This window comes from Sus scrofa, unplaced genomic scaffold (assembly GCF_000003025.6).
Source record: "Sus scrofa isolate TJ Tabasco breed Duroc unplaced genomic scaffold, Sscrofa11.1 Contig1971, whole genome shotgun sequence".
Classification (NCBI taxonomy): domain Eukaryota; kingdom Metazoa; phylum Chordata; class Mammalia; order Artiodactyla; family Suidae; genus Sus; species Sus scrofa.
In genome coordinates this window covers 29159-50117 of record NW_018084995.1, presented here as the reverse complement: position 1 = coordinate 50117, position 20959 = coordinate 29159, and the positions used below count along the sequence as shown (strand labels likewise).

General features: G+C 37.9%; 1 protein-coding gene across 1 annotated transcript; it reads right to left on the bottom strand.

Annotated features, from left to right (window-relative positions):
• Nucleotides 1-9681: 9681 nt before the first annotated feature.
• On the bottom strand, nt 9682-10903 carry LOC100515554 (olfactory receptor 12D2-like). Its single transcript, XM_003128247.2, has one exon. It carries the CDS (start codon nt 10901-10903, stop codon nt 9977-9979), a length of 927 nt encoding a protein of 308 aa, XP_003128295.1. The 3' UTR covers nt 9682-9976.
• Nucleotides 10904-20959: the final 10056 nt, after the last annotated feature.

The window sequence follows — 20959 nt, the reverse complement described above, 5'->3', positions numbered from 1 at the left end:
GAAACACATTGCAACTTGTGGCATATATTCTGGAAAACCCAACATACTAAGGGTTAAATCTATTTTTCAGGTTGTTCTGCAACGAAAATTCCTATTCAAGGGACTCATGTTCCCTCTGTGTGTCACTGCAAAGTTGAAGTAGGTAATACTCTATAGATATTTATCATTTTCTCAGCTATTTTAATAATTTTATTAGAAAAAATAAAAATTTTATTAGAATGTTATTTCTTTGAAACAATGACTTATCTAGTTCATCTTTTGTTACAACCTCCATCTTGCCCTGTTCCTTATCCATAACAGATCTTCTTTATCTGTAGAATTGAATTTAATTAAGCTCTAACATATTTTTTTCCTCTGGTGACAGACATAGAGGAATTTTTTCCTCTCCTAAGAATTTAAGTAATATGAGAACTTTAGTAGTCAAGTAATCTCAGCAAAATTTTTAACTCTTACACAGTACATCCAGGATGGAACACTTAGTGAGCATCTTCCAGTTGTACATCACTGCAGAGCAAACTAAGTGACTTAAAACAACAATTTATTATTTTCTCTCTAGTATGTATGGATGAAGAGTTTGCTTGAGATCACTTATTCAGTTACAGGCAGATGTTAGCAGTGTTCATAGTCACCTGAATACTCAATTTCAATGAAAGTCTAAAATGATTTGCTCACATGATGAGCAATTGATATGGGCTCTTGGGTGAAAACTCAACAGGGCACCTGCAGCATCTGAATGTATTCTCTCCTTGTGTGTTGACTTATCACAGCAAGACAGATAGGGTATATGGATTTATTTACCTCTCCTTTTTTTTTTTTGTCTTTTTGTCTTTTCTAGGGCTGCTCCTGTGGCATATGGAGGTTCCCAGGTAGGGGTCTAATCAGAGCTGTAGCTGCCAGCCTTCGCCAGAGCCATGGCAACTCGGATCCCAGCCACATCTGCAACCTACACCACAGCTCACGGCAATGCCAGATCCTTAACCCACTGAGCAAGGGCAGCGACCGAACCCGCAACCTCATGGTTCTTAATCAGATTCGTTAACCACTGAGCCACGATGGGAACTCCTCTTTACCTCTTCTTATGCTAGTAAATGATAGCTTTTTATTAATGTGGGCTCCTTTAGTTGTTCTGTTTTTTATTTTTTACTTATTTTTTGGCTGCACCCTTGGAATGTCAAAGATCCAAGGTCAGGGATTGAACCCACACTGCAGTTGTGAACTATGCCACTGCTGTGGCAATGCCAGATCCTTAACCTGCTATACACATTGGAAATTCCAGTTGCACTATTTTTTAGATCAAGTCCAGTCAGTAAAATTCTTCTGCAAAATTATCTATCTATGACCATTTATTCTTCAATATAAATTTTATTTTTTATTAAAAAATTTCTTTTGATTGTTATCTCCCCAATACAAATTTTTTTCTACTGTACAGCATGGTGACCCAGTTACTCATACATATATACATTCTTTTTTTCACATTATCATGCTCCACCATAAGTGACTAGATATAGTTCTCAGTGCTACACAGCAGGCTCTCATTGTTAATCCGTTCCAAAAGCAATAGGTTGCATCTATTACCCCCAAGCTCCCCCACCACTCCACTGCCTCCCCCTTCCCCTTGGCAACCACATGTCTATTCTCCAAGTCCATAATTTTCTTTTCTGTGGAAACGTTCATTTTTAACGTATATGAGATTCCAGATATAAGTGATAGCATATGGTATTTGTCTTTGTCTTTCTGACTTACTTCACTCAGGATGAGAGGCTCCAGTTCCATCCATGTTGCTGCAGATAACATTATTTCATTCTTTTTTATGGCTGAGTAGTATTCCATTGTGTACATATACCACATCTTCCTATTCCAGTCATCTGTTGATGGACATTTGTGTTGTTTCCAGCTCTTGGCTATTGTGAATAGTGCTGCAATGAACATAGAGGTGATGTATCTTTTTTAGGACAGTTTTGTCCAGATATATGCCTGGGTCATATGGTAGTTCTAGATATTGTTTTCTAAGGTACTTCCATACTGTTATCCATAGTGGTTCTACCAGCTTACATTCCCACCAACAGTGCAGGAGGGTCCCTTTTCTCCACACCCCTTCTAGCATTTGTTATTTGTGGACTTATTAATGATGGCCATTCTGACTGCTGTGAGGTGGTATCTCATGGTATTTGCATTTCTCTAATAATCAGAGATGTTGAGCATTTTTTGTTGTGCTTGTTGGCCATCTGTCTTTCTTCCCTGGAGAAATGTCTATTCAGGTCTTTGGCCCATTTTTCAATTGGGTTGTTGGCTTTTTTCTGTTGAGTTGTATAAGTTGTTTGTATATTTTAGAGATGAAGCCCATGTCAGTTGCATCATTTGACACTATTTTCTCCCATTCTGTAAGTTGTCTTCTTGTTTTCTTTTTGGTTTCCTTTGCTGTGCAAAAGCTTGTCAGTTTGATTAGATCTCATTCTTCAATATAAATTTTAGAATCAGGTTGTTGAATTCCTCACAAAATTCTCCTGGGATTTATTTATATTAAATTCATTTTTGTGTATATGCAGGATTACAAGTTTATAATGTTTAATGATCTCATCTGTACATGTGGTGTATTAGTATTTTCATTCAGTTTTAATTTAAATATCAATAGAATTTTAAATTTTTTGCACATTTTGTTCATTTTAAAAAGTGTATTTGTTTCTATTTTCATTGTAACTTATATCTGATTAAATTTTCTTCATAATTCTTACTGCTATAGATGAATGATTGATTTGTATATGTTGGTCTTGTATCAGGCAGAATTTCTTAAGATTCTAATTATGTTTCAATTTTGTGTTGTGCATTCTATGCATTCTGACAAATGTATATAGTCATGTATCCACCACTACTGTATTGTACAGAAGACAATTAGTGCCCTAAAAATATCCTGAGCATGATGACTTTGTCTCTCCCTCTCCTAAAACCTTTGGCAACCGCTGATCTTTTTACTAGCTTCAGTTTTTCCTTTCCCAGAATGCCATATTCTTGGAGTCATACAGTATGTAGCCTTTTAAAGATTGACTTCTTTCACTTGACAATATGCCTTTAAAATGCCTTCCTGTCTTTTTGTAGCTTAATAGTTGTATTTTTTGAAACTGCTGAATAATTGTCCATTGTGTGGATGTACCAGTTTACCTATTCACGTTTTGGAGAATATCTTATTTGATTCCAAGATTTGGCAGTTATATGCAGGAATACAAAAAACCATAAGAGAATAGTATGATACATTATATGCCAACAAACTTGACAACCTAGAAGAAACGGACAACTTTTTAGAGAATTATAGCTTACCAAAACTGAATCAAGAAGAAACAGACCTTGATGAACAGACCTATCATTAGAAGTGAAACTGAGTATGTCATAAAAGCATTCCATACATCAAAAGTCCAGGATGAGATGGCTTCTCAGGTGAATTCTACCAAACATTCAAAGAGGAACTTATACCCATCCTTCTAAAACTTTTCCAAAAAGTTGAAGAAGAAAGAACACTCCCAGAGACACTTTATGGAGCCACCATCACCTAATTTCAAAACCAGATGAAGATACCACCAAAAAAGAAAATTATAGGCCAATATCTTTGATGAATGCAGACACAAAAATTCTCAACAAAATTTTAGCTGACTGATTCCAACAACATATAAAAAAGATCATACACCAAAACCAACTGGGATTCATCCCAGGTTCACAAAGATGGTTCAACATACCCAAATCAATCAACATCATACACCACATTAACAAAAGAAAAGTCAAACCCACATTATCATCTCAATAGATGAAGAGAAAGCATTTGACAAAGTCCAACATCCATTCATGATAAAAACTCTTACCAAAGTGGGTGTAAAGGGAACATATCTTAACATGATAAAGCCATTTATGACAAACTCACGGCCAATATAATATTCAATGGAGAAAAGCTGAAAGACTTCCTGCTAAATCTGAAACAAGACAAGGATGCCCACTCTCACCACTTTTATTCAACATATTATTGGAAGTGCTAGCCACAACAGTCAGACAAACAAGAGAAATAAAATGTATACAAATTGGAAGAGAAGAGGTAAATTGTCACTCTATGCCGTTGACATGATACTCTATATAGAAAACCCTAAGGACTCCACACAAAAACTACTTGAATGGATCAATGAATTCAACAATGTAGCAGGATACAAGATTAACATTCAGAAATAGGTTGCATTTCTGCATACTAACAATGAAATATTAGAAAAGGAATATAAAAATACAATGCCTTTTAAAATCACAACTCCAAAAATTAAATACCTAGGAATCAACCTGACTAAGGAGGTAAAAGTCTTATATGCTGAGAACTATAAAACATTAATTAAGGAAATGAAACAGGATTCAAAAAAATGGAAAGATATTCCATGCTTCTGGGTTGGAAAAATTAATATTGTAAAAATGGCCATACTACCCAGAGCAATCTATAGCTTCAATGCAATCCCTGTCAAATTACCCATGACATTTTTCACAGAACTAGAACAAACAATCCAAAAATTTATATGGAATCATAAAAGACCCAGAATTGTCAAAGCAATCCTGAAGAACAAAAACCAAGCAGGAGGCATGACTCTTCCAAACTTCAGGCAATATTACAGAGCCACAGTGATCAAGACATGTAGTACTAGTACCAAAACAGACATACAGACCATGGGAACAGGATAGAAAACTCAGAAATAAACCTAGACACCTATGGCCAATTAATCTTCAACAAAGGAGGCTTTGGGAAAAGAATATAACATGGGAAAAAGACAGTCTTTTCAGCAAGTAGGACCGGGAAACCTGGACAGCTGCATGTAAATCAGTGAAACTGGAACACACTGTCACACCATGCACAAAAATAAGCTCAAAATGGCCTAAAAACATAAACATAAGACAAGACACCATCAAACTCCTGGAAGAGAACATAGGCAAAACATTCTCTGACATCAACCTTACAAATGTTTTCTTAGGTCAGTCTCCCAAGGCAACAGAAATAAAAACAAAAATAAACCAATGGGACCTAATCAAACCAAGAAGCTTTTGCACAGCAAAGGAAACCTTAAAAACAACAAACAAAAAGCCTATGGACTGGAGGAAAAGCTTCAAATGATGCAACTGACAAGGGCCTAATCTCTAAAATATACAAACAACTTATACAACTCAACACCAAAAAAGCCAACAACCCAATTAAAAAATGGGCAAGAGACCTGAATAGACATTTCTCCAAAGAAGATATACTGATGGCCAACAAGCACATGAAAAAATGCTCAACATCACTGATTTTTAGAGAAATGCAGATCAAAACTTCTCTGAGGTACCATCTCACACCAATCAGAATGGCCATTATTATTAAGTCCACAAATAACAAATGCTGGAGGGGGTATGGAGAAAAGGGAACCGTCCTGCAATGTTGATGGGAATATCAATTGGTACAACTACTATGCAAAGCATTATGGAGGTACCTCAGAAAACTAAATATAGAACTACCATATGACCCAGCAATCACACTCTTGGGCGTATATCTGGACAAAACTGTTTTTGAAAAAGGCACATGCACCTGTATGTTCATTGCAGCACTATTCACAATAACCAAGACATGGAAACAACCCAAATGTCCATTGACAGATGAATGGATTAAGAAGTTGTGGTATATGTACACAATGGAACACTACTCAGCAATAAAAAAGAACAGAAGAATGCCATTTGCAGCAACAAGGATGGAACTAATGACTCTCATACTGAGTGAAGATTGCCAGAAAGACAAAGACAAATACCATATGCTATCACTTATATCTGGAATCTAATATACGGCACAAATGAACTTTCCCATAGAAAATAAACTCATGGGCTTGGGAGAACAGACTTGTGGTTGCCAAGGGGGTGGGGGAAGGAATGGGATAGACTGGGAATCTGGGGTTAATAGATGCAAACTATTGCCCTTGGAATGGATAAGCAATGAGATCCTGCCATATAGCACTGGGAACTACATCTAGTCAGATATGATGGAGCATAATTTGAGAAAAAGAATATGTATGTGTGTGTGTGTGTGTGTGTGTGTGTGTGTGTGTGTGTGTGTGTGTGTGTGTATTACTGGATCAATTTGCTGTACAGTAGAAAATTGACAGAACACTGTAAACCAAGTATAATGGAAAAAATAAAAATCAGTAAAAAAGATTTGGCAGTTACAAATGAAGCTGCTATAAACATCCATGTTTAGATTTTTGTATGAATGGAAAAATTCATTAGGGTACATCTACAGGGTTTTAACAATAATAATAATATAGTCTTCATTTTTAGAATTTTTGCCTCTTACTTTCCTCTTCTTTTATTTACTGTTTAGTTTCTTTTATAATTATATTGACTGAGAACTTCAATTATAATAGTAGAAATGTGATAGTGGAAAACATTTGTTTTTCTTTCAAATCTTGAAGGTATATTTCTAAAGTTCCTCACAGCACATGACATTGACTGTAGTTTTGATAGACAATATTTTAGTAAGTTTTTCAGTTGTCATTTATTAAATTTAGTTGCATTCATCATATTTCTAGTGTCCTGAGACTTATTATCATAAAATAATTCAAATTTATCAAACATTTTCATCCATCTGTTGTTACAGTCATGTAGATTTTGTAGTCAACAAATCTGTGCAATCGTCAAGCAAGAAATAAATAACATTGACAGGAAGTTTTGATTACTCAAGCTGCAAGAGAATTGCACAGAAACAAAGATGAAAGCACAGTAGATATTAGAAAACATCAGAAAAAATGTATCATGAATAAATATTATGAGATTAATCAGTAGTTATATTAGTCATTATCCAAGATCCTTCTGATCTACTCAAGTGATCTTTGTCATTAGACATTTAAAGGGGACATTCATCTTGGCTATCCCACTCATAATGTGATACTGTTTTTGGTTTAATATCCCAGCCAGATGAGATATTCAAAGGCCTCCACTGGGCCTTCTCTAGTATTATAGCTCATTTCCTACTGACTGAGGACATGCTGAAGGAGCTTCTAGGTATTTCAATCCAAATTTTATACCTAATTGCTGGGTAATGACTATTGCATGTGTCTCAGTACCAGGTGATACACTGTAAGTCATTTAACCTGACTCCATTTATTACTCGATCTCCTTATGCCCACACTCACAGGTGGGCCATGATGATGCTTTGGTTCTTGGCATGTTGATGCCACGTTAGACCACATATCTAATAGTTCTTGAAATATTTTGGTATTTTCCTTTTCTCAGTGTACAGTTAAATGGAACATAAATGGAAATAGTTCTCTTTGGGGAAGAATAGGGGTGTCTTTTCAGGTAATGTTTGTTTGCTATGGTGTTGTAGTCCACTTCTTCTCTGGGGCCATGACTGTGTTTTCAGGCACTGAGGTCAAGAAACAGCACAGGTAATTGTGACCTTTTGCTGGGGAAGTTCGCTCAGTGTTCTGCTTCTCCACTCTTGCCTTTTAACTGTAGAGTTTAAGTAGTACCCTTGCTGACTGCCCCCTAATTTTGCCCCTAGAGACACAATATTGTCTTAACCATCTCCATAACTATCTGTAGGTCAAAGATTTTTGACTGCCCCTCTGACCTCAGTGTTTGTTATGGAAATTTTAACTGTCTCATTTCTGGTAGTTCAGTTCTACCATCTGTGTTCTATTGCTTAAGATCCCCCTTTTCTCCATCACTCTTAATGATCCAGCTCTGTAGTTATCTCTCCAATCGTCAGCCCCAGTCTACAGAGGAGAGTCACCACTGAACTTGGTGAGTGTGGTACTCCTCTACCAGAACATTCCTGATGATCTTGGTGAATGGTATGTCTCCTCTAGACTCTCTCATGGAATATAAGATTCTGGTGTATTTTCTCACCTCACAGGATATGTCCACTCCACTTTCCTGAATCTCTTTTATCCTTCTCCTACCTCTCAAGGCAACTCAGGCATTTCCACACTCATCCTCATAGACCACTGCCTTGTCTAGGCTTTGAAGGGCCACATCCCTCGGGTCCTTGCCTATGAGTCCAATGTCCCCATGGTAAGGGATTCTAACACAAAATCCAGTTTTATGCTCCAGTCTCCTAAGCATTCGCAACATCAAATTCCATGTTACTCCTGCTGGTATTTGTTAGCGGATACATGTAATTTTGCATTTATTCTGTTTTGTCCCTTAACAAACTTAGGACATTGCAAGTTAGTCTATGTAGAAATTTAACTCTAAGAATGAGCCTGGAATCCAGGAACAGCATTCACAGTGGCCTAATATGGAAGACCGAAAGGGTATCTATTGTACCCAAAATACCTTTTTTCTTGAAGTTTTAAAAATATTTTTTATTTAGTTATTAGAGAAGATAGAGATATCTTATTTGACATTACTTGTGAGTTTTTTTCTTTATTTACTTTCTTGTTTCATTCCATTTTTCTTACCTGCTTTACCAGGTTCTTTGTATACAATTCATATCACATGGGACTATGCATAAATTAGAATGCAGAAGTGCAGATATCTTCATTCTTTTTTCTTCCTCTATGAACAATAACCTTTAACAAGTCATTTTTACCTAGTTTTTTTTCTTTCTATGGAACCGAAAAATAAAATTAATAATTCAGGTTGTTGAAATAAGTTTAGAATAGGAAAACCAAACAAAAAAGTAGAAAGAATTCTGCAAGTCAACGCTTTCCATGACCAGAAGCTGAGAAAAAAAAAAACACACAAATAGTATAGAGTATATATATATATATATATATATATATATATATATATATATATGTATGTATGTATTCGCCCTTTTCTAGGGTCACACTTGTGGCATATGGAGGTTCCCAGGCTAGGGGTCTAATTGGAACTGTAGCCGCCAGCCTATGCCAGAGCCACAGCAACGAGGGATCTGAGCCACGTCTTTGACCTACACCACAGCTCACAGCAATGCCAGATCCTTAACCCACTGAGTAAAGCCAGGGATTGAACCTGTGACCTCATGGTTCCTAGTCAGATTCATTAACCACTGAGCCACAACGAGAACTCTGAGATACTCTTGAGATGTTATTTAGTCCTGCCTTCATGGACTTGGAGAACAGACTTGTGGCTGCTGTGGGTCGGGGGTGGGGATCAGGAGCTTGGGGTTAACAGATGCAAACTATTGCTCTTGGAATGGATTTACAGTGAGATCCTGCTGTGTAGCATTGAGAACTATGTCTAGATACTTACATCACAACACAACAATGGGAGGAAAAAGTATGCATACGTGTGTGTAACTTGGTCTCCATGCTGTACAGCAGGAAAAAAAAAATCCTGCCTTCATTTTAGTAACATTTCGCAATAATCCTTGACAGTTGGACCATTTGACTTCTAAAATATCCCTAAAAAAAAAAAGTTCCAGAACTCTTTACATGAACCACTGCTTTTATTATTTATGTTAATTTATGATTACAGTGTCTTTCTTTAATTACTTTTTTTTTGCTTCCCTACTTGGATCACACGAAATCATAAGGTTTGTCTTGAAATTCCCATTAAAGGATATAGGTCAATATATATTTTTTAATTGAGTGATTATGGTCCTAAATTAAAATCCTTAAAAATGTTCTAAAATTACCAACTTGGAGGGATCATAGAGATAAACAATTTTTAAAACTATCTATCATACACTTCATGGGCAACACAGGCATATTTCTATATGTAAATACAGAGGTGAACACATTAGAATATATAGCAAATCAGTTTATTCACCTGATATCTCACAAATTCAGAATTAGAGTTCCATGGCTGGTGTTTCATTTGTTCAACTTCCCTTTCTATCACCTAAGAATGCATTGTTTAATACAACTTGAATAGACCTACACATTTATTTTTTATCCAGTGCCCTCTGTTATATATATGGTAAATTATTTGAGAAGCAGTGTAATTTCACATTTCAACTTTCTCATTGCCTTTTTTTATGCCTCAGAAGACTTCTCTAGACTCCTTCAAGTCAGAGCCTCCTTCTGATCACCCTCCTTAAGGCTCCTTTTACTTGCTTGTTCCTCAAAGTATAGATGAGTGGATTTAGTACAGGAGTGACCACACTGTACATAATGGCAATGATCCTGTCCTGGTCCATGGAGCTACCTGAGGTAGGACGAATATACGTGAAAACAACGGGAGCAAAGAAAAGAACAACTACCATGAAGTGGGAGGCACAAGTGGACAGTGCTTTATGAAGCATGCTGCAAGAATGGGTCTTGAAGGAAAGATGGGTGATAATGTAGCCATAGGAGAGAAGTGTTAGAAAGAATGGGCCCATGGCAATAGTCCCCGTGACAATGCTGAGCAGCCACTGGTTAAGCTCAATGTTCCCACAGGCCAGCTTGAGCAAAGGCTTAATATCACAGAAGAAGTGATGGATGTAGTTGGAACCACAGAAGTATAAGCGAGAGGTCATTACGGACTGCAGAAGGGCATAGAGAAAACCAGTGATCCAGACAGTGACAGCCATTTGAGCACAGACCCGAGGATTCATGATAAGAGTGTAACGAAGTGGTTTGCAGATAGCCACGAAGCGGTCAAAAGCCATCACGGCCAACAACAGGGCCTCTGTGCTGCCGAGGAAGTGGAAGAAGTGAAGCTGGCTTATGCATCCCCAGAAAGAAATTTCTTTGTGTGAGGAGAGGAAGTTCCCCAGCATCTTTGGCAGTGTCACTGTGGAGTAGCAGATATCTAGACAGGACAGGTTTCCCAGGAAGAAATACATAGGAGGATGGAGTCTTGGCTCAGAGATGACAACCATCAGGATGGCTCCGTTCCCAGCCATGATGACCAGGTAAATTGGGAGGAAAAGCACGAAGAGCAAAGGCTGCAGTTCTTGGATGTCTGTCACTCCGAGGAGAAGAAATTCAGTGACTGATGTTTGATTGGGCATCACTTAAAAGCAAAGGCAAAAGAGTATATGGAATACCATCTCTGCTGGAAATTAGAGTCCTCCAGCTGAGGATTTTCCCTCCTGGACGACAATATTTTGAGGGAGAGCCTTGTTGTAAGTAGCACAGAGGTTTTACAGTATTTGGACCATTAGCTTTTAAAATGGTTAAGGTGATATACTGGTTATGAACTGTTACTCAACTAAGCTTTTTCTTTATTAGATTTATCATAGTATTTTTCTTTCTCCTAGGGATCAGTGCATATTTCTATCCTACCATTTTATCTTTGAACTTCTATGTTCTGACACAACTTGCCTTTTCTTGTCCTAAGTCAGTTCTAACAGAGGGTAAATTGTAAACTACTCCATTACACCATCTCTTGCCCTAGTAAGAAACCATCTGAAGGGTTTTTATTTAAGAACAGACATTTAGAGAAAAATAAGGGCTATAAGGAAATCTGAATTAATACACAGACATTGGTGTGCTTTCAATAAAAATGGTACCATTCAAAAACTGGGAAATCACTGAAAGAGAAGAAAAAGATTTAATGTCAATAAAAAGGAATAAAAATGTGAACTAGGGAACATTTCTAGGCATCTCTAGGCTATATAGCTAGGGAAATTTGAGAAACTATTTAAATTTTTTTTCCACCTCTAAAAAGGCTGTCTTCAAAGAACTCAGAGTAGCTTTGTTTGATAGCCACGTATATTTTGTATATTGTTAAAATTTATTACTCCTGTTTAAAATATAAATTCTTAAGATACATTTTTTTAGTTCTCTGACACATGAATCAATATGATATCAAAAATTCACTGGGAAAAGTTTTTGCCTTACATTTAAAGAAAATCATATTCAGATTTCCTGTACCAAATGTTTTATTTCATTTAGAAATTACATATTTACTTTGCAGAGTATGTAGAGAAATGGCAAGAAAAATATAGGCAGTACGGAGATTTCATAATCCACAAATACAGTGAAAGTCTATCCTAAGATAGAAAACCAGCTCTAAATCCTGGACATTTAACTTTAATACTAGTAAGATGATAGAGAATATGGGTAACTTCCCAGTTTGTCTCCTATTTCATTTTCCTACCTGATTCAGTATTCAACTTCACAGCTATGGAATCTTTTCAGGTTTATACATATGAAAATTAAATAGTAAAAATATATTTGAAACTAAATAGTAGAAAAATATTTGAAGTGATAGCTTATATTTGGGTTGCAGCATGAGCTCTTCATCTTGAAAACCATTTCTTTCTGAAATTCTGCCTGTCTTTTATGAGTCACAGATCTCTAGACATTGAAACCCTGAGAGAGAGGGTGTCCCCTGCGTTTGGAAAGATTATTGTAAGAATAAACAGGATCCATTCTTATATCTACAATATAAGAGAATTTTCCTTAGGGAAATTTCATCTTGAGTTCCGTTCTTTCCCCCCATACTTTCCACGATTTTTCCCTAATACGTTTCTTAGTTTCAGAACCATGGACAGTACAATTCTCAGTAGCCTCAAGTTTTCTTCTTCTTCCTTTTTTTTTCTTTTTTCTTTTTTTTTTTTTTTTGCCTTTTCTTGGGCCGCCCCCGTGGCATATGGAGGTTCCCAGGCTAGGGGTCCAATCGGAGCTGCAGCCACCGGCCTACGCCAGAGCCACAGCAACGCGGGATCCGAGCCGCATCTGCAACCTACGCCACAGCTCACGGCAACGCCGGATCCTTAACCCACTGAGCAAGGCCAGGATCGAACCCGCAACCTCATGTTCCTAGTCGACTTCATCAACCACTGAGCCATGATGGGAATTCCCTCAAGTTTTCTTAAATTACCTTTCATTTCCTGTGACAAGGGTTGAAGGATACACTTTCTCCTCTTGGGGACTTCCCCATAAAAACTCTGTGTGTAAAGTGGAAAAAATTGTGCAATGACAGTTAAGGAATGAGGGCCAATCATATACCATTGATCCATAGAGAAAGATGTTTACTATTTTTACTCATTTATTAATGTGGTCCTATGGAAAACAAAAGAAGAGGAATAGGGAGAAGTAGTATTACTTTTGTTTCTTGCAAATCTGACTCTTCATTGTTGGTAATAACACTAAATTATTTTCTAAGTTTGGGATCCTAAAGTTCACATTTCTCTCCATGAGAATGAGGCTGGTCTCTCCAATGTGTATCTTCACTTCTTGCTATATCTTTTATATAAAATATTTTATATGCTTGATTCCAAGGACTGTATATATGCTATCTGACATTTCTTCAAGCCTTCTAATTAGTTATAAATGCCATGTACTTCTTTCATCTTTCTACAGAGGTTCATTTTTTGGGCTTTGCAAAAGTTCATTATCTATTCATCCCATCAATAATTTCTAGCTATGGAATGTGCTATGAATATAATATAAATAATTATTGTGTGCTGACTTTGTAAATTATTGTTCTGGGTTCTTTACATGTGTTAGTTTATTGTTTCTTTCAAACACCCAGTGTAGGAAGTATTAAAATCATTCCTTCTTTACTTCAAGAAAGAAAAGTGAGGCTCAGAAGATTTAAGTATATTTTGCTCTTCCCTCCTAATTCTGTTGAGGAAGAATTGAAGAAAATAGTTGTGTATATTCAAAGTGTACAATACAATAAATTGGGTATACAATATCCTATTATTAGCTCTAGTCATCATTAAATTTCCCTGTTTTTCAACAAAGTGTGAAAATAGGGTTCAAATTGGGATTTCTGGTTCTAGAGGTAATAGCAGTATTCTTGCAATACCAATCATCTCATCTACAGATTCCTCAACTATCTAGAGATGCTTCATATTTTTTATTATTTTATTTTCCCACTGTACAGCAAGGAGATCAAGTTATCCTTACATGTATACATTACATTTACATTTTCCCCCCACCCTTTGTTCTGTTGCAACATGAGTATCTAGACAAAGTTCTCAATGCTACTCAGCAGCATCTCCTTTGATGACATCAGGATCAGAGATTTTCCTGTTTCATGTTTGTCTATTTGAAGTATTACTTACAAATTATTTTCTTCCTCAAATCAAAATGAGATTGTCTTTAAAACATTCTTTTATCTCAAGGCATGCATCATGGGCATGTGTTCTATGCAGTCACTCAGGGATCTGTGTTAATAGGGCCCCATGCTTGATTTAATGCTTTGTTTTCAACATCTTGAAATTTTTAATAATTTTCAAAAAAGGATTCCTCTGGAGTTCCCGTTGTGGTGCAGTGGTTAACGAATCCGACTAGGAACCATGAGGTTGCGGGTTCGATCCCTGCCCTTGCTCAGTGGGTTAATGATCCAGCATTGCTGTGAGCTGTGGTGTGGGTCGCAGATGCGGCTTGGATCCTACGTTGCTGTGGCTCTGGCGTAGGCTGGCAGCTACAGCTCCGATTCGACCCCTAGCCTGGGAACCTCCATATGCCGTGGCAGCGGCCCAAGAAATGGCAAAAAGACCAAAAAAAAAAAAAAGTTTTTATTTTTCACTGCCTCAACAATTTGTGTTAAGTCTTACTAAAGTTTTATATTTGCTATTTAGAATTACATTTTTTTTAGAGTTCATGTTTAAATGCTGCGAGATAATCAGCCAGAATATGCTCTACTTTAGACAGATAAACCAGGAATTTTGTCTTCACAGAGTTTTGCAAAGAATACCTTTTCTATCCATTCACTTTTAGTCTATGTGTTTCTTAAAGTGGGTCTCATGTATGGAGAATATAGTTGGTCTCAGTTTTTTAAAATCCATTTAGATGTTCTATATCTTTTGATTAAATAATTTGATCCATATTTTTATAGGAATTATGAATAGGTGAAGACTTACTGTTGCCATTTTGTTAATTATTTTCTGACTGTTTTGAAGTTCCTTTATTAATTCGACAACTAGAAATAACACTATTAATAGTCGAAGTATATATGTATCTACATACCTAAGTCTACATCTACATATATTTTTCCCATAGCATTCCTGTCTGCTCCCAAACACTGATGTCTTCTCATCATCTTCAATACAAAACCCACATCTCTATAGGTAGCATCCTCTCTACAAGTACACATATTCATTTTCAAATCTTCAAAAGTTCTGTGCTGAATTGCATGTCTTCGCTTTCACATATGCCTCTCCTGCCTGGAATGCCCTCCTTAGTCCCCTGTCCTTTGCCTGACAAATTGTTTCCTCTCCTTTAAAACCTAGCCTACCTTCTACCTTCTTGAGGAGGCTTTCTGTGACCTTGCTCTCTCAACCTTCCCCCCATCCCATCACAAGTACAATTTGGGTTTGGTCTCTCACTTGTTTCACAGCATCTACACTTCCTTTGACATTATCGATTATCGTATTTCTACTATAAATACTTGAAGAATCTAGTCAAGACAATATTTAAGAAAGATTGTTTTGATAAGGGTGAAGAAACACTGGAAACTAGGAGGCTACATACCTGGACATTGTGCTAAGTGAGGCATAGGGTAGTGAAGAAGAAATATGTAAAAAATTTTCCTAGGAACTCTTGATAAACTTTTACTTGATTGGGGGATTGGGAATGAAAGACGTTGTCAAAATAAAGATGACTGTGATATAATAAGCTTGTGTACCAGGCATAGTTTTCAAACCACTCTAGTGGAGCACAGTGTGGTTGGGGAGAGATAAAAGATTTTGTGGTTGAACATGCTGATTTTGAGCTGATAATGGAACTGCGTTTAGCAGGCATTTGGAGATACTACATTGGTGCTCACAAGGGAAGCTATGGCTGGTTATATAAATTAGGCTGATGGGTGTGTCCCATGGGCTCAGGGGGAATTGCTCAGGCTTGTCCCCCTAGTGTTTGGGGGCTCAGGGGCAAATTCCCCCACCCTGAGGGTCTGTCAAGGCTTTGCCATCTCTCCAGAACGCACCCTCACCTCCAGTTTCCATATGATTAGGGCAGAGGGGAAGTCTCAGATGCCCAGGCCACATACCTCTAGCAAGATCTGAAGACCCCAGGGCCTTCTCTTGCCTCTGCCCTCTTCTTGGCCCCAGCAAACCATATTCGTCATAGCAGAGGTATTAGACGGGTCTGGATGGGGAGAAAGGAAGGAATCATTTCAGCTGGCTCCTTTCTTTTGCAGGGGGCAAAAGAGGACATGGGCACAGCACGGAAGCCTTTGAGGGCTAAAGATGGGGTGCCCTGTTAGCCCTTCCTGCCCAGAGAAGTAGCTGGCAAGAGCTCAAATGGCTCAGTGATAGAACTGAGGTTCACAGCATCTTAGAGTCCTTCACTTTCTGGTGCTCTGTTCTGCTGTGGGCCTAGGAATCAATGGGAAGCATTCCCTGCCTGTTTTCCTCTCCCCAATTCCAGGGTTTTCTTTCACGCAAAATTCACGCATCTTATTTTTAAAAAAGTAAATCTTGGAGTGCCTGTGGTGGCTCAGCAGTAAGAAACCCAAGTAGTATCCAAGAGGACACGAGTTTGATTCCAGCCCTTGCTCAGTGGGTTAAGGATCTGGCATTGCTGTGAGCTGTGGTGGAGGTTGCCTATGCAGCTCAGATCCCGCATTGCTGTGGCAGTAGTGTAAGCCAACAACTGCAGCTCTGACTCAACCCCTAGCCTGGGAACTTCCATATGCCATGGGTTCAGCCCTAACGAATCCGACTAGGAACCATGAGGTTGCGGGTTCGGTCCCTGAGCTTGCTCAGTGCGTTAAGGATCCGGCGTTGCCGTGAGCTGTGGTGTAGGTTGCAGACGCGGCTCGGATCCCGCGTTGCTGTGGCTCTGGCGTAGGCCGGTGGCTACAGCTCCGATTGGACCCCTAGCCTGGGAACCTCCATATGCCGCCAGAGCGGCCCAAGAAATAGCAAAAAAAAAAAAAAAAAAAAAAAAAGAAAGAAAAGAAAAGAAAAGAAAATATGGATTTGAAAATTGAAAACCAGTCGTATTTACTGCTGATATACCTTTTTTTCCTTGTTTGTGACATACCGTTAAATACATATATATATATAATGATCACACTACACATATCTTTTTGTACTATGTACATTTTTTCATGTCATTATTTTAGAGATTCCTCATTTTTTGGAATTCATAATAGTCCACAGTTTAAAATGCAGGAAATCCTTTTTCTGCATCACTTTCCGATGGTCTTTATCAAAAAGAAGAATTCATTTTTTGAGTGATACATAGATAATTTATTTTTGCAGTACAAAGGTCATGAATAAAACTTATATGGGAAATATTTTTAATTCTATTAAAAACCCAGGCAATTTTTGTTGGATTTGCAATGAGATCCTGCTGTGTAACACTGGGAACTATGTGTGGTCACTTATGGTGGAGCATGATAATGTGAGAAAAAAGATTGTATACATGCATGTGTAACTGGGTCACCATGCTATACACATTGACAGAACACTCTAAACCCGCTATAATGGAAAAAAATATAATTATATATATTAAAAAAACTCCAGGAATATAACTTTAAAATATTCCAATTGTTGGAAGTCTTTTAATCTCAACAATGATGCATAGAATCTTTTACAGACACATTCAGATATGGGTATCCTATAATTCATTTGGTTCTCTACTGATAAAAATTTAGTCTTATGTTCATGTTTATAATGATCTTTATGTGGGTTTTTATTTTAAAGCACAAATACCTGCTTTTTGTAAAAAAAAAAAAAACGCATCGCTGGGATTTGGTTTGGGGCTTTTTTTTTTTTTTTTAAGCGAATCTAGAGTGTGTATTACTCATGAGTGTGATTTTACTGTAAAAGCTTGGCCATTTACTGTCTAAGCTGGATGGCAGTGGTATTAATGAGGTGTTAATGAGATTTCTCCAGTTCAGCTGGGGCAGAAAATCATATTCTCTGGTACTCCTCTTCCCCAAGCCCCGCTCCATCACTAGCATCATTTTTATTTCAATTCTATAGATCTGGTGTTGCTTTGGCTGTAGTGTAGGCCTGCAGCTACAGCTCCGATTTGATTTCTAGCCTGGGGACTTTCATATGCTGCAAGTGTGGACATAAAAAATAAAAAGACTTGGTAGTCAAATCAGAAAGATAGTTAAAATTCATGGTCGCTCTCTAGTTACTGCTCTGCTTCAGATAATCTTGGAGAGGTGCACCTGCAGCCATAACATTTCATTACCCTTAAAGAACATAGGGCTGCGTATATCTTTTTGAGTTAGTGTTTTCATTTTCTCTGGATGATACCTAGTAGTGGAATTGCTGGATTATATGGTAGATTTATTTTTACTTTTGGGGCAAACATTTATACTGTTGTCATATTGGTTATACCAATTTGCATTCTACCATATGTGGTGAGGGTTCCCTTTTCTTCACATTCTCACCACCATTTGTTATTTGCTGTCTTTTTGATAATGCCCATTCTGACAGGGATGAGGTGATATCTCTTTATTATTTGAATATGCATTTCTCTGATGATTAGTGATGTTGGAAAGATTAATGTTTTGTTGGCCATCTGTGTGTCTTTTTTTTGAAGAATGTGTATTCAGATCTTCTGCCCATTTTTTTGGAACTTACTTTTTTTTGCCCTAATTAGTAGCTTTTTATTAATGATTTTTACTTTTTCCAGTAGAGTTGGTTTACAATGTTCTGCCAATTTTCTACTGTACAGCAAAAGTGACCCAGTCTCTCTCTCACACACACACAATGTATATACATTCTTTTTCTCTCATTTATCCTCCATCATGCTCCATCACAAATGATTAGTTATAGTTATCAGTGCTATACAGCAGGATCTTATTGCTTATCCATTCCAAATGCCATAGTTTGCATCTAACAACACAAATGTCCATCAACAGATGATTGGATTAGGAACATGTGGTATATATACACAATGAAATACAACCCCAGATTCCCAGTCCATCCCATTCCTTGCCCATCCCCCTTGGCAACCACAACCTTTTTAATCAGTTTGGTTTTTTAGATGTTGAGTTATGATTCTTTTTCTATTTTGGATATTAAATTTTATGAAATATCTTCTATTCAGTAGGCTATCTTTCGTTTTATTGATGATTTCCTTCAATGTACAAAGGTTTTTTCAGTATGATGACTCCCACTCATTTATTTTTGGTTTTGTTGCCCTTGACTGAGGTGACATGTCAAAAAAATGTTGTGAAGACCTTAAAAAAGACACATGCACCTGCATGTTCATTGCAGCACTATTCACAATAGCCAAGAGCTGGAAACAATCCAAATGTCCATCGACAGATGATTGGATTAGGAAGATGTGGTATATATACACAATGGAATACTACTCAGCCATAAAAAAACAAAATAATGCCATTTGCAGCAACATGGATGGAACTAGAGCCTCTCATCCTGAGTGAAGTAAGTCAGAAAGAGAAAGACAAATACCATATGATATCACTCATCCCTGGTATCTAATATACAGCACAAATGAACCTTCCCACAGCAAAAAAAATCACAGACTTGGAGAATAGAGTAGTGGTTGCCCGGGGGAGAGGGGAAGGGAGTGGGAGGGATTGGAAGCTTGGGGTCAACAGATGCAAACTATTGCTTTTGGAATGGATTAACAATGAGATCCTGCTGTGTAGCACTGAGAACTACGTCTAGATACTTACAACGGAGCATGACAATGGGAGAAAAATTATGTAAACATGTATGTGTAACTGAGTTCCCATGGTGTACACTGGAAAAAAAAATGTGTTGGGGGAAATAACAATAAAAAAAAGAGACCAATTCAAAGATCGTACTGCCTAAGTTTTCTTCTAAGAGTTTTATGGTTTCAGGTCTTACATTAAGTCTTTAATCCATTTTGAGTTTACTTTTATATATAGTGTGAGAAAGTAGTCTGGTTTGATTCTTTTGCCTGTAGCTGTCCAGTATTCCTAGCTCCAGTTTCTAAACATGCTGCCTATTCCCCATTGTATATTCTTGTCTCCTTTGTTGTAGATGAATTGACCAAATGAGCAAGGGTTTATTTCTGGGCTCTCATTTGGAATGTAAACATCAGTTTTTAATGCCATTATCACATTGCTTTGACTACGACAACTTTGTAATGTTGTTTGAAATAAGGGAGAGTAATATGTCAAGCTTTGTTCTTGTTTCTCACGATTACTTTGGCTATTTTTTTTGTGTGGTTCTACACAAATTTCAGGATTATTGGTTGTAGTTCTGTGAAAAATGCCATTGGTATTTTGATAAAGATTCCACTGAATTGGTAGATTGCTGGTGATGTCCTTGGGCAGTTGGGTTTGGTGTCAGGGTCTAGTTTTGCAAGAGGCTACCTCCTGAGCTACCTCCTGGCTGAGAAATAGTAGGATAGGACTGCTGGCTTGGTTCTCTTCCTATGTGATGCTGTAGGATGGTCTCTGCTGTTGCCTGGGTTCTCTGATCAGGCTTCCTAGACAGTTGGGACTGGCTATTATACTGATCCATAGGTGAGGGTATGAATTAGCTTCTCTTCCCTGGCAGGTCAGCCAAATTGGCCCCAGGGTCTGCACATTTGTTGTTTGTGTCCTGAATGAGGCAATACCGTGCACTGAATTCCCTGCCCAAATAGGGCCACTGGTTTTGCTCTGTAGATGGGGAATGCCATGGGTTGTGTTCTTTGCTGAAGTCCACTTGAAGCACGGCTATGATATGGACTGTGCAGCTTGCCCATAGTCTCGCTAGGTTCCCTGGTTGGGCAAGCTGAAAGCTGTATTAAATAATGGGTGGGGCTACCAATCTGTCTCCCTGCCTACATGGAGAGGGAGAACCAGCTCCAAGGCTAGCAAGGTTCTTCATGGACTTGACTGAAGCTGACCCATGTCCCGAGTTCCCATACTGATCAGAGTCCCTGGATTTCCTCTATAAACAATCAGCTCTGTCTTCCAAGCTTCCATTTGAGCATCAGTGGCACATGCAATTGTGTAGGTGTTCCGATAAGCCTTTCTGTTCAGATAACGCTGGGAGCTCCACTCAGCAGTGGGCTAGGCTATGACTTGGCTCAGTGCTTAGGTGATAGAGGCAAGCATCCCAGGCTGCAGGCCTGGAAAGGGTCTTCATTTGAGGGCCCCAAATAGGCAGACCTGTGCCATGTTTTTGTCTCTGAAAATGAGCAAAACTGCTACCTGG